Here is a 14,838-nt window from a genome sequence, read left to right on the forward strand (position 1 = left end):
GTGCGGCTCAATGATGCTAGCTACAGAATTATCTCAGCACACAGAGGTTGTGCAAGAAGGTCTGGCTCCTGGCTACCCCGGGGTTATGCAAGAGTACTCTGATCTTTCTGCAAAGGAGGGCAAGGTTTACAGATGCGCAAAGGGAGGTCAGTAGAGTCATTTGCGTGACCTTAAAAAAGAAAAATGTTTTGTTAAAAGATTGCCAGGCTAATCAGAAAGCCGAGGCGGCTTCAAACAGACTTGCCGGCCTCTGTGGCCTGGGAAAGTTCTGGTCCTTCATTTTCCAAGGCCAGTGGTCTGCAAATCTCAAAGAAAGCAAATTAGTTCGGTTACAGATCAAGGGCCTTAGGTCAGTAAGCAAGGAGTTGTGTTAACTTGAAGCAAGTTAACCCTTAAGACCAGCTGCAGTGCTGTCACAGGACGGCTCTGTGGTTTGTGTGATGGGAAAAGATTGAGGCGAGAGCTCAGAGAAGAAGGTCAGCATCTGTCTTTCTCACCAGCAGAAGGGTTTTAAACTTGATTTATACCTGTTCTACTTAGCAGTTAAGAAAGGAGTCTTCCTTTGTCCTTAGCCAACCTACCTTGTCCAAAGCACTCTGCCAGGTGCTATGGAGGGTAGCAAATGAGATAAGACATGGCTCATGCCTTCAAAGGCTTGGAGTCCACTGACAGACAAGGGCCAGGACATAAAATTCGAGGGAGTGAACCGAGGGTAGTGGAGTCCATCAGTTGGGAGTCTCTCATTTGCAAGAGATAGAAAACCCAACTCAGACCAGCTAAGGCAAAAAGAGACTTAATTGGCTTCTGGCCCAGCATGAACGGGCGCAGAGGGTGTCTCTGGGCTCCATCTGTTGCTCCTGCCTGAGCCAGACTGTCATCTTTGTCGGCTGGTTCCCCTGGTGCTGAGACAGCATCTCTGACATCCCACATGCTCACAGAGTAGACAGTGCTCTTTTCTGGAACCTTCACTAAACCTGTATTGCTTTTCATTGCTCTGACCAAGCCACATGGCCATTTCTGAGCTAATCACTGCACTCAGAAGGTGGGATGCCTTGATTGTGTTGTATCTGTTTATATCTAGAGCCTGGGGATGGCGCCAGCTTGATGCAAAACACGTTGGCCAAGAATGGGGGAAGGGTGGATCTCTCAAAGCCAGAATGGGCACGAAAAACCATAAGAACGATGACTGTATGCAGGCTAGCCCAAGAATCCGCCGTGCTTCCATGAAGGCATGATAAGAGGGGTGTGCCGAGACAGGCGAGTACAGTCTCCAAGGTCCGTGTCAGGATTGAGCTGTAAGTATTAGATTTGGGTATTATCTATATTCTGAGTCTTGAAGAAAGTATAGTGTAGGCATAAAAGCAGGAACTCCAGGGGATAACTGACCTGGTTTTGAGTCCTGGCTGTTAGAGCTGGGTCATCTCCTACCTTCTCTAAGTCTCAATTTCCTTATCAGAAAAATGGGGACAATTTTATCATCGGATTTTTATAAAAATGTATTGAGAGCTTCCATGTAAAACACTATGTACTGTGCCACGTGCAGCTTGTTCTGGTTATTTTTGTTGTTTTTCATAAATTAACCCCGTTGGACCACCTCTGATTTTTGTTAGATCCCAAAATAACCCATATCATAAAGACACTATTGAACCGGTGTTTGGGGAAGAATGAAAAAGAAAAATTAAAACTGAACATCTTATTTGTAAGGTTGGGATCGGTGAATTAACTGGAAAAAAAAAAAAATCTTGGCAGAGATACAGGCCACTCCAGAGAAGCAGCAGCTGGTGGAGAAATGGAGATGCAATCCTATTATGCCAAGCTCTTGGGGGAGTTGAATGAACAGCGAAAGAGGGACTTTTTCTGTGACTGCAGCATCATTGTGGAAGGGCGGATCTTCAAGGCCCACAGGAACATTCTGTTTGCCAACAGCGGCTACTTCCGAGCCCTGCTCATTCACTACATCCAGGACAGCGGGCGGCCCAGCACCGCCTCGCTGGACATTGTCACATCCGATGCCTTCTCCACCATCTTAGACTTCCTGTACTCTGGGAAGCTGGATCTGTGCGGGGAGAACGTGATTGAAGTTATGTCAGCGGCCAGCTACCTGCAGATGAACGATGTGGTGAACTTCTGCAAGACGTACATCAGGTCGTCCCTCGATATCTGCCGGAAGATGGAGAAGGAGGCGGCGGCGGTGGCCGTGGGGGCTCATCAGGTTGACGGCGGAAGCCCCAGTTCAGGCAGGGAAGGGACCTCCTGTGATACCAAGAGCTTGGTCTCCTCGGCAGCCGAGGGAGAGGAGAGTGTGGACCGTCCGAGAGAGTCCCCTTGCGGTGACTGCCAGGGCTGCCACCCGCTGGGACTGGTGGTGAAGGACCGCCAGGGCTGTGGCCCAGCTGACGGTGACCTCTCTATTCTGCCCAAACAGATAGAGCCCAAGGTGGAGTTTGAGGCCGACGAGGTGGAGGTGGAGGGTGGTGAGCCGCTGCAGCCTTATGCCTCCCCACTCAGCGTGGCCCGCGTGGCCGAGGCTTTGCCCGGTGGCCAGGCTGTGGACTTGGCTTACGGTAACTACCACGTGAAGCAATTCCTGGAGGCACTTCTGCGCAACAGTGCTGTCCCCAGCAAAGGCGATGCGGACCATCACTTTTCTCGGAGTTTGGAGGGAAGACCAGATGGTGCAGGAGGAACCATGAGTTCCATGATGGATGTCCAGACTGACTGGTATGGAGAGGACTCAGGTGAGCTCCACGAGCATTCAGCATCTCTGCCGGTCCTTTAGCACGCACACCTGGGCCTCTTCGGCTCCTGCCATCATGATCATTGTCATGGTCACTGCCATTACCATAATTGTCATTACCACCACATTACCACCACCCCCACCAAGCGATGGTCATTGAGCACCTGCTGTGTGCGGGCCATTGTCTCTTCCTCTGTGGTAGTATTTTACCTCTACGACTAGAGTGTAAGCATGCTGAGGGCAGTCTGAAGACATGGAAAGAACCTACTGTCTTCTACTAATAAGCAGTGGGACTTGGATTAAATCAATCAGTCTCTTTGAAGCCATTTTGTTCAGGAGATAATCATCCCTGCCTTGCCTTTATCACAGGGTTGAGGACCAAACGAGAAGGTTCTCAGAATTTTTTCTCATGTATGATCACATATTCCGGACAGGTAAGAAATTGATACTTCTCTTTGTCAGCCATGGTGCCCGGCACATGGTCGACAGGCACTTAGCGTGTCATGGTCAATGGTGCTATCTACTTGAGAATATCTAAAATGAGTTGGCATTTGGCTTTATGTGAGTAGGTTTCTTATATCCTTTGGTAGGCTTTTTTTTTTTCTTTTAATAATTAATGTTGGTAACTCCAAAGACATTTGTGTTTTAATTAAATCATCACCCTTAAACTAGCTTTTATATCAAATATTTTCCTTTGGTAGGCTTTTGCGTTTTAAGAGAACTTGGTTGTTTCCCTGAACAACTCTGAGAGATGAGTTGACATGACTAACTCCTCTTAACAGGTGGGGTAATTGTGTTGTAAAATGTCTTGTAGGAGATTGAAATAGACTTGGCTGCCACCTTACTGATGAAAGTACCCTATAGCTTCCAGAACCCCAAGCCAAGAAATTAATGAATCCCAATTTAAATTCACCCTTCAATACTGAGCAGGTGCCCAGGGTTTTGTTTTTTTTTTTTAGATTTTATTTATTTATTAAGAGAGAGAGTGAGCATGAGCAGGGGGGAGGGGTAGAGGGAGAGGGAGAAGCAGACTCCCTGCTGAGGAGGGAGCCCAACTTGGGACTCGATCCCAGGACCCTGGGATCATGACCTGAGCCGAAGGCAGACACTTAACCAACTGAGCCACCCAGGTGCCCCAATCAGATTGTTTTTATGGTGTTGAATTGTGTAAGTTCTTTATATATTTTGGATATTCACCCCTTATCGGGTTTGTCAGTTGCAAATACCTTCTTCCATTCAGTAGGTTGCCTTTATTTTGTTTTGTTGATGGTTTCCTTTACTGCACAAAAGCTTTTTTTTTTTTTTAAGACATCTTCTTTTTTCTTTTTTTAAAGATTTTATTTATTCATTTGACAGAGAGAGACACAGTGAGAGAGGGAACACAAGCAGGGGGAGTGGGAGAGGGAGAAGCAGGCTTCCCGCCGAGCAGGGAGCCCGATGCAGGGCTCGATCCCAGGACCCTGAGATCATGACCTGAGCCAAAGGCAGATGCTTAACGACTGAGCCACCCAGGTGCCCTGCACAAAAGCTTTTTATTTTGATGTAGTCCCAATAGTTTATTTTTGCTTTTGTTTTCCCTGCTGTAGGAGACGTATCTAGAAAAATGTTGCTATGACCGATGTCAGAGAAATTACTGCCTGTGTTCTCCTCTAGGATTTTTATGGTTTCAGGGTTCACATTTAGGTCTTCAATCCATTTTGAGTTTGTGTTTGTTTGTGGTGTCAGAAAGTGGTCCAGTTTCATTTTTTTGCATGTACCTGTTCAGTTTTCCCAGCATCGCTTATTGAAGAGACTGTCGTTTCCCATTTGTATATTCTTGCCTCCTTTTTCATAGATTAATAGACCATATAAGCATGGGTTTATTTCTGGGCTCTCTATTCTGTTCCATTGATCTATGTCTCCATTCACTCAATCATTTAACAAATATTTATTGAGCACTTACTATATGCCAAGCACTGTTCATCGGAGTGAACAAAAGGCAGTTCTTGTCCTCATGAAGCTGACATTCCAATGCAGGGAGACAGACAATAAACATATAAGTAAGTATATAACATGAAGAAGAACTAAAGCAGGGGAGAGGTTGATAGTGAAGGAGATGCTGTTTTATTTAGTGTTGACAAGGAAGGCCTTTCTAACAAGTTGCCTTTGAGCAGAAATTGCAAGGGAGGAAGAGAGCAAACTGCAAGGTAAATCAGGGAGAAGAACATTCTGGGCAGAGGGAGGAGCAAGGTGCAAAGGCCCAGGTGCAGGTCACAACTGGCAAGTGAACTAGAGGAACAGCAGGGTGCTGCTGAGGCTGGAGTGGAGTGGGTGAGGCAGAGTGCTAGGGGATGAGGTTAGAGAGTTTGGATGAGGGCAGATCAGGTGGGGCCCTGACGGCCATGAGAAGACCTTTGGGTCTTCCTCTGAGAAGGGACACCACTAGAGGGTCTCAGCTGAGAGTGACTTGAAGTGACATATCTTAAAAGCATCCATGTGGGTAGTGTATGCCATAACCTCCAAAGTGGTCTTCTTGGATAGGACACTACTGCCTCTCAAGGTCGAACCGACCAGATTTCCTAATGGCTTGTATGAGTGGTAGGAGAAAAAGAGAAGTTAAGGGTGACCCTCAGGTTTTTAGCTGGAGCAGTTGACTTAAACATGTTGTTTGTGATGCCTCTTGGATCTCCAGGTGGAGATGTTCACTAAGCAGTTGCATCCTGTATGCTTGGGGTTCCGGGGGGAATCACAGCTGAGCTATACATTTGGGAATCATTAATGGGTTCATGGAATTTGAAACCTATATATCCCATGAACTTATGGCTGTAGAAGGAGAAGGTAAGAGATTTACACACTGCGCCCTGGGGGAACTCCAGCATGTAGAGGTCAGGCAAATAGGGCCCAGTAAAGGAGACGGGGAGGGGGCAGGCAGGGAGGTAGGAGGAGAATCGAGAGTGATGGGTACTAGGAAGAGAAAATGTTTCAGGAAAAAGGAGAAATCGACTATGTCCAGGACTGCATGTAGGCAGAGTGAGCACTGATCACTGGGGAGGTCATTGGCGGGCTTGACAAGAGTAGTGTTGATGAAGTGGGAGGCAAGAGACCAAAGGGCTTGAAACAGAGCTGGGGAAATAGAGGTGAAGACAGTGAGTATTGATGCTTCTTTCAAGCATATTTGCTGTGAAGGGGACAGAGAAATGCATCAGTAGCTGAAGGGGCATATGAGGTCAAGGTTTTTATGAAGGTAGAGGATCTAAAAGCATGTTTGTTTACTGGTGGGAATGATCCAGGAGAGAGTAGGATAACTGATGGTAAAAGAGAGAGAGACAGTTGATAGAGCGAGGGCAGACGAGGTCCCTGTCCAAGTGGTGGGGATGGTCTGGCTCTGCATGTGAGGAAGCACATTCGTTCATAGGAACAGGAGTGGAAGCAGACCATATGTGTTCATGGGGGAGCTTGGGGGTGGCTGGGAGCATATGGAGGTTCTCTTCTGATTGCTTCTCATCAGCTAAAGAAGCAAGGACAGGGGCACTTGGGTGGCTCAGATGGTTAAGTGTCTGCCTTCTGCTCAGGTCATGATCTCAGGGTCCTGGAACTGAGTCCCACGTCGGGCTCCCTGCTCAGGGGGGAGCCTGCTTCTCCCTCTGCCTCTGCCTCTCCCTCTCCCACCTCTGCTCATGCTCGCTCTCTCTCTCAAATGAATAAATAAAATTAAAAAAAAAAAAAGAAGAAGCAAGGACAATGGCTGAAAGGGAGGAGGGGACAGTGGGGGGCAGAGACCTGATCAGAGGGAGGGTGTGGAATGGTCCCTGAGGAGAGTGGGAGAGAGTGAGCCAGGGAAATATTTAGGGTTCTTTTTTTTTTTTTTAAGATTTTATTTATTTGACAGAGAGAGAGATCACAAGTAGGCAGAGCGCAGGCAGAGGGAGTCCCTGACTGAGCCACCCAGGTGCCCCAATATTTAGGGTTCTTGGGCAGAACCAAGGGCTCTGTTATTAGTGCTCAGAGGGTGATGGTTAGATGGATTCGAAGTGAGACCAGAACACAGTTGTGTATTTTTCACCAGTGATGTTAATTTGCCTTGTTTCAGGTATGGAATGGGCACAGATTTGTATTTAACCAGAATTTAGGTTTAACCAGGTGAACACAGAGGGAGAGAGAAGACCCAGGCAGTTAAGGATGGATGTGAAGGAGTGATTTCAGTGATGGATTGTGAGCACGAAACTGGGGAAGGAGAGGCATGAGGCCCCAAGGAGGTGAAGGACAGTAAAATGGCGGCATAATCCATGATGTGGTCCCAACCGAGAAGGGACACTTAGGGGGTGAGCTGGAAAGATACGAGATAGTGGTTGGGAAGTGGGATGCTTGATATGTAGGCTGCGGAACAAATGCAGTTATTGGAAATATCTAGGTATGGGGCCATGATTCTCCCTCTCAACTATACACTAGGCAGAGTGTTTTAAAAATCTGATGCTTGGGATAGAGATTGGACATCAGTTTTGTTTTGTTTTTTTAAGTTTCCCAGGTGATTCTAATATGCAGGTGGAGTTGAGAGCTCTTGGTCTAGGACGGGGTAGCTGAGATGGGGTGGAGAACAAGGTCTTTGGAGGAAAGGAGGTCAAGGAACAGAGAGGCCAGGGTCATTTTCAGTACTCACATCAAGAATTACGCCAGGAGTTGTATTTGAAGGCAATGTGATCAAATCTCCACAGAATGAGGAGGTGACCTCAGGGATCCAGGATGACTGTAATAAGGAGATGTAGCTGTACTATCATTCAATGGTGTGAGCTTCAAAAGATCTTAAGGTTTTTGAGGATGGAGGGCGGGACAGTGGTCTGGAGATGACAGTGAAGCACAAGGGGGATCCTACGCACCTCCGACTCAGAGGTGTCAGGGCGATGGGGTAAGGGAAGCAGGGTGCTCAGGGAAAGGCCAGACCTTAATTAAAGCAACCACTCCAATTTCCTGAAGATTCTTTTTTTTTTTTTTTAAAGTTTTTTTTTTTTTATTTGACAGAGAGAGAGAGAGAACAAGTAGGCAGAGAGGCAGGCAGAGGGAGAGGGAGAAGCAGGCTCCCTGCTGAGCAGGGAGCCCCATGCGGGGCTTGATCCCAGGACCCCAGGATCACGACCTGAGCCGAAGGCAGCCGCTTAACCAACTGAGCCACCCAGGCACCCCTCCTGAAGATTCTTAAAACTGTATTTTTCCCTTCTGTGCCTAAGCTCCAGATTTATCTAACCCAGATATGCCCCTCATGGATGCTCTGGGCCTGCCCCAAACATAGTAAAATCCAAACTGAACCTATCATTCCTCTAGTACCTGCTTTTCCTCCTGTGTTCCCTACCTCGGTTTATTCCACCATCATCCACCAGGTCAGCTAACCCAGAATCTCTGTCATTTTGAATCTTCTCTTTTCCCTTTTTACCCTCCCACATGTGGTCATCAAGTGCTGTCCATTTTACCTCACATGGGTATCTCCTCTCCACCTCCGCGGTCCCTGCTTTAGTTCATGACATTTCGCATCCTCTCTCACCTGTACTTCATGCCTTTCATATTGCCTCTCTTCAATCCTTCCCCTACAAGGTTCCTGGAGGGCGCTGTCGGTTAAGCGTCCCACTCTTGGTTTTGGCTCAGGTCGTGATCTCAGGGTCGCAAGACAGCCCCACAACGGGCTCTGCCTTTCCTGTGGAGTCTGCTTGAGACTCTCTGTCCCTCTCCCTCTGCCCCTCCCTCCCTGCACTCTCTCTCCCTCAAATAAATAAATAAATCTTTGGAAAAAATTAAAAAGAAAAATCCTTCCCCTGTACTGTCTTCTGAGGGATCTTTTAAAACTCAAATCTGACCATGTACTTCCCCTCCTTAAAATTCTAGCTGCTTACAGAATAAAGTCCAAGTTCCTGAACATGTCAGAATCATGAGGGCAGGATTTTTATCTTTTCTGTTCACTGCTGTATCCCCAGGGCCTAGAACATAGCCCGACATTTAGTAGATGCTCAGTATAAATTTGTTGAATAAATGATTGACCATGACCTTCACAGTCTGGTTCTTGCCCCTTCCACAGCCTCATTTCTCATCCCCCCCTCCCCTCTGCTTTATATTCTGTTTTCTTATTTACCTCTATGCCTAAGTGTGTGTTATTTCTCTGTCTGAGATACCTTTGTCTGTCTTGAACTCCTGGTGAACTCCTATTCATCCTTTAAAACCTTGCTCAAAGATCACCTCTCCTGTGAAATCTTCTCTGAACTCCTAGAGTGAATTCATTACTTTCTTGTCTATGCTTCTTCATCACTTTGAACTTTGCACATGTTACATTATATTGTGTGAAGTTGTTTACATGTCTTTCTTTCCTGCCAGACTTAACTTCTTGAGGGAAGAAATGGGTGTCTTGGTAAAGGTGGACCTTATTAAGAGTGTCTGGCATGTAGTAGGCATTTAAATGAATGGTTGTATTGGTGAGATCAGATCATGAGAGAGGAAGGAAAGTGTTGTGGTAATTCTTACTTTTCTGATGGAGATAGAGTTAACAGTTGGTTTTTCCGGGGATCAATGCCGGGCGCATTTGACTTACTGTTTTTGTAGATAATTGAGAAGAGATAAAGTCTAATGCCAGGCTGGTGGGGCTAGATGGCAGGAAGATTCCACAACACCAGAGGAGTGAGCAGGAAACTAGATCTCAGTCCCAGTGTGCTCAGTGACAAAATAATCCAACATACGTATGTAGTGATGAGCCAAGAGCTGCTGCTTTATTGTAGGAAACAGGCTTTGGAGTCACTATAGATGATGCAGAATGTTAGGCATTATCAGGCTGGGAACTTGAAACCAGAGAAAATAATCTCCACCCTTGGGTTGGTTTGTGTTGGGAATGATGTTGGGTTCTCACTTGGGATTCGGCTTGCCATACTTTTGGCAGCACCTCCGAAAAGATAAAGCCCAGGTAGGTATCCTGGGAAGGTCCCAGAGAAAAGGAGTTACTACAGTGTTGAGAAAAACCACAGAGCCTGGGCTGCTTCATCGGTAAAGAAACACCAAGGAGAGGATGATGGTGACAAAAATGGCTGACATTCATGAGCTCTTACCATGTGCGAGGTGCTGTGCTGTAGGTATTACTTCACTTCATTCTTACCACAATCCTTTAAGGTGGGAACTGTTATCATCCCTATTTTACAGATGAGAAAAGTGAGGCACAGAGAAGTCAAGGGAGATGTCCAAAGTCATACGGCTGGTAAATGGTGGAGCAGGGCCTTGAACTCAGATTTCAATGCCTGGAAAGCTTGAGTCACTAGTGCCTTCCTGTATGATGTGATATGACCAAAGTCTATAAAATCCTGAAGGCTGTGCGTAGAGGGGACACATCTTGGAATGCTGCAATGAGGGTAACTTGGGAAACTTGAACAGTTTTTGTATATGGGGGGGATAATCGTGTTGTCACCTTAATGGTTGTACGAGCAAGGTGGGAAAAAAACCAAAGAGTTGGAAAAAGATTTAAGTGAATTCCTGGATGTTTGAGGATTTCAGATCTATAGAGTTAATACGAATTCCGGTTGAGGGTGTGCATCACAGTACACATCTTCTTTTTTTTTGTTTTTGTTTTTTTTCTATTCTTCTTCTTCTTCTTTTTCTTTTTTTTCACAGTACACATCTTCTGCACATGCCTGGAAGCTCTTCTTAGGCACTCCTGTCATAGAAAGGATAGATCCTGATCCAGGGGTCTGATTCATCATAACAGAGGGTCCCAAACTTTTGAGGGTCATGAAATCAATTCAGGAGGTCAGTTCAGGCTGCCACAGCAGAAATACCACAGATTGAGTGGCTTAAACAACAGAGATTTATTTTCTCACAGTTCTGGAGGCTCAGAGTCCAAGCTCAAGGTGCTGGTAGGGTTGTTTTCTTCCTGGCTCGCGACCTACTACCTTCTTCCTGGTCCTCACATGGCCTTTCGTCTGTGCATGAACAGAGAGAGAATGAGACCTCTGGTGTCTCTTCCTCGGATTATAAGGACACCCGTCCTATCAGATTAGGGCTCTACCCTTATGACCTCATTTAACCTTAATTTACCTCCCTATCTCCAAAAATAGTCACACTGGAGGTTAGGACTTCAATGTATGAATTTTGGGGGGATGCAATTCAGTCTGTAACAGGGTCTCCATCAGCACTGCCTTAAAATGAAATCAGAGACAATAGACACTGTCAGAGTGAGTGTTATTTTGGGAAGCTTTTCCAGTTATCCCCTTGAAGACATGTGAATTCTGAGGTTGTGATGTAAGCTGTGTCTCTAACTGCGAGCCATAGAGAAGTTTAGAAGCCAGGACCATATGTCATTCCTTGCAGCCTTATATCAGAAGCCCACTTTACCCTCTGGCTGATTGGGAGCCAGACAGAGACTTGGAATTTGTAGTGTCTTGCCCTTAGCTGGTGGTAAAGTTGATGTCCTCCCTCTGGGTCCGGGCTGGCAGAATTCCCCAGGTCCCGATCACCTGTCGGAGGGTGGCCAGTGTCACTGATGCTTACAACCCATTTGGTTCCCCAGGTGACGTGCTGGTGGTCCCCATCAAGCTCCACAAGTGTCCTTTTTGTCCTTACACTGCCAAACAGAAGGGCATCCTTAAGCGGCATATCCGCTCGCACACGGGTGAGCGGCCCTACCCCTGTGAGACCTGTGGCAAGAGGTTCACGCGACAGGAGCATCTGCGGAGTCACGCGCTGAGCGTAAGTGTCTGGGCTGGAAAATCTCCTGTGGTGAGGGTGGAGGGGACGGAGGGGAGGGGGCTCCTGACATTTGTCTAATGCAAGGGTGAACCAGCCTGCCTTTTACTTCTCTGTCCCCTGGAGCATTTTCAGAGAATTTTAAACATGTGTTTCTACTAAATTAAAGCTGGGTTGGTGGCACTTAGAGAAAGTTAAAACTTATATAAGAGACTAGTTTTCTTAGACTCAAGAAAGTTTGTTTTTTGGCTTTTTTTTTTTTAGATTTTATTTATGTGACAAAATAATCCAACATACGTATGTAGTGATGAGCCAAGAGCTCGAGAGCACGAGAGAGAGAGCACGAGAGAGCACGAGAGAGCACAAGCAGGGGCAGCTGCAGAGGGAGAGAGAGAGAAGCAGGATCCCCACTGAGCAGGGAGCCCAATGTGGGGCTCGATCCGAGAACCCTAGGATCATGACCTGAGCCGAAGGCAGCTGCTTAACTGACTGAGCCACCCAGGCGCCCCCAACTCAAGAAAGTTTAGATCCTGGTCAGGGATGGTTGTCATAAGGCAGAGAACAATGGGGTGTGGACAGGGGATTGTGGGTCTGTTCTCACCGGTGTGATGCCAGAGGTGAGAAGAGTGCATCCTCAGTTTTCCACCCAACCCCAGTACCTGGATTTGGGAAAAGTGTGTGCCACCCTTTCTAAGGCTACCTGTGGGCAGCAAAGAGGACTTCAGACCCAGGGGACCTCCCCTCCCACTGGCTTCCCCCTGGGATTCTGTCTCCCATGTGAGTGGTTAATTCCCACCAGCTAAAAGGTGTTCAGGCCATTTAGGAAGGCATTGTATTTAAGATCATCTTTGAGCAAGGCAATCAGTCTTTAGAAAATCAAACATAAAAATGGTTTGGACTTCAGAGGATACTATCAAGAATGTGAGAACCCACAGAATGGGAGAAAATACTAGTGAATCATTTATCTGCTAAGGATCTAGTAACCAGAATATATAAAGAACCCTTTCAGTTCAACAATAAAAGACAAATAACCAAATTAAACAACGGATGTGAATAGACATTTCTCCAAAGAAGATACACAATGTCCAATAAGAACATGAAAAGATGCTCATCATCACTAGTCATTGGGAAAATGCAGATCAAAGCCACAGTGAGATACCACTTCAGACACACTAGGATTGTTATCACCAAAAAGCAAGTAATAACAAAGTGTTGGCAAGGATGTGGTGGAATTAGAACATTCATACACTGCTGGTGGGAATATAAAATGGTGCAGCCACTGTGGAAAACAATCTGGTTGTTCTTCAAAAACTTAAGCATAAAGTTACCGTAGACTGCAGCAATTCTATATCTAAGTATATACCCAAGAGAACTGAAAACATACATTCGCACAAAAACACATCTGCACGCAAAGGTTCATTGCAGCATTATTCCCATAGCCAAAAAGTGGAAACAACCCAAGTGTCCATCAACTGACGCATGAATAAACAAATTGTGGCCTATCCATACCATGGACCCTTATTAAGCCATAACATGGAATGCAGTTCTGATACATGCTACAACATGGATGAACCTTAAAAGCATTACACCACGTGAAAGCAGCCGGTCACAAAAGGCCACATCTTGTATGATTTCCTTGATACGTAAGATGGGCAGACCCATGGAGATAGAGTAGATCAGTGGTTACCAGGGGCTAAGAGGCTGGCAAATGGGAGAGGGGTGGCCGTTAATAGGCACCTGATTTCTTTCTGGGGTGATGAAAATGTTCTGGAACTAGATGGTGGTGATAGTTGCACAACCTGGTGAATATACTAAAAACCACTAAATTATACGCTTTTATTTATTTATTTATTTATTATTCATTTATTTGAGAGAGAGAGAATGAGAGGCAGAGAGCATGAGAGGGAAGAGGGCAGAGGGAGAAGCAGACCCCCCGCCGAGCAGGGAGCCCGATGCGGGACTCGATCCCGGGACTCCAGGATCATGACCCGAGCCGAAGGCAGTCGCTTAACCAACTGAGCCACCCAGACACCCAAATTGTATGCTTTTAAAAGGTGAATTTTGTGGTATGTGAATTGTGGTTTTGAAAGAATCCAGATTTAAGTTAAGTACGAGGTTACTGGCCGTCTCCACTCTCAGGGCTGGCCCCAGCACCCCTGAGAATGGCCTCTTCCCATAGCCTCAAGTTTTTGTCTGTCTTTTTCTCCCCCCCAAATTATATCTCCAGTCTGTCTTGGCAGCAGTAGGTTCCTGGTGCCCTGAAGATAGTTTACTGGTTGGAATCCTTATTCCCTCTATCTTTCCATGTTATACAAGGTCCAGTCCACTGCAGCCCCAAGAGGTGGTTTTCAAAGGCCCTGTCAGGTTGCAAAGGTCATGGACATAGCCAGGTTGGCTAAGGGTTGGGGTTTAGTGTAGAAAGCCTAGGAGACCCCCTGGAAGGCATTTGGCCAGGATGTAGTGGCAGCTCCAGTGAGCTGGGTGTTGTGTTATTGGCTTTTGTCCTCTGTCATTTCTCTCTGTCTCTACCTCTTGTGTGCATCCTGCATCCAGAGGTCTCCACAGGAGAGGCTTTGGTTCGCAGACCCCTCTAGGCTGGAGCTCCTGAAGAGTGCACACATTAGATAGATCCGTATGCAGAGGGGGCCCCTGGGGCTGCTGCCCTAAGGAGGAACTGCATGGGGTAGGAGATCAGGTTCTTTTTTCTAGTTTGCAAAGTGCTTCTCAGAGGTAAGGAAAGCATTTATCAAAAAAGAGATAAGGACGGAGAAGATACCATCTAGGAAGTCGGCCTCCCTAATAACTGGACAATCCCAGGTACATAAAAAGCCACACCTAAAATCCTCAAGCGTTCCCTGCATGCCCTTTATATGCCAGGCATAGAGTTATAGTAACAAATGTGACAGAGAACATGAATGAGGATGGCCCCTATCTTCTTGGAGCTTATTATCATCTAGGGAATTTACTAACCATTTGTTAGAAATTCAACAAAGGGGCGTGGGGGGCGCCTGGGTGGCTCGGTGGGTTAAGTGACCGGCTCTTGGTTCGGCTCAGGTCATGATCTCAGTGTTGTGGGATTGAGCTCCGAGTAGGGTTCTGTGCTCAGCACGGAGTCTCCGTGAGATTCTCTCTCTTCTTCTACCTCTGCCCCTCCCCCTGCTCACTCTAAATAAATAAATAAATAAATAAATAAATAAAATCTTTTTAAAAATTCAACAAAGGAAGGAGGATAGGCGAGAACGTGTATCTGGGGACCTAAGCTGGTCCAGAGCGTCAGCGAAGGCGGCCGTCAGAGGCATATTAATAGCCGGGCAAGAGGCTTGGCGGCGGGGAGGTGGCACGTTCCTCACCTGCCCGATGGCCTTGGGGCGGAAGCACCTTGGTGAGGCGGAGGCTGTGGCGGGGGGGGGGGGGGGGGG

General features: G+C 46.7%; 1 protein-coding gene across 1 annotated transcript in view; it reads left to right on the forward strand.

The window, feature by feature from the left end:
• Window positions 1-329: 329 nt before the first annotated feature.
• ZBTB8B (zinc finger and BTB domain containing 8B) overlaps window positions 330-14,838 on the forward strand; it is a 21,483-nt gene continuing 6,974 nt past the window's right edge. Inside the window, exons 1-2 of the mRNA XM_081817993.1 lie at window positions 330-2,738; window positions 11,244-11,432. Coding sequence (XP_081674119.1) covers window positions 1,790-2,738; window positions 11,244-11,432 — 1,138 coding nt within the window. The 5' untranslated portion in view covers window positions 330-1,789. The remainder of the gene's footprint in view (window positions 2,739-11,243; window positions 11,433-14,838) is intronic.

Source organism: Leptonychotes weddellii, chromosome 4 (genome assembly GCF_054177405.1).
Source record: "Leptonychotes weddellii isolate Sample4059 chromosome 4, ASM5417740v2, whole genome shotgun sequence".
Classification (NCBI taxonomy): domain Eukaryota; kingdom Metazoa; phylum Chordata; class Mammalia; order Carnivora; family Phocidae; genus Leptonychotes; species Leptonychotes weddellii.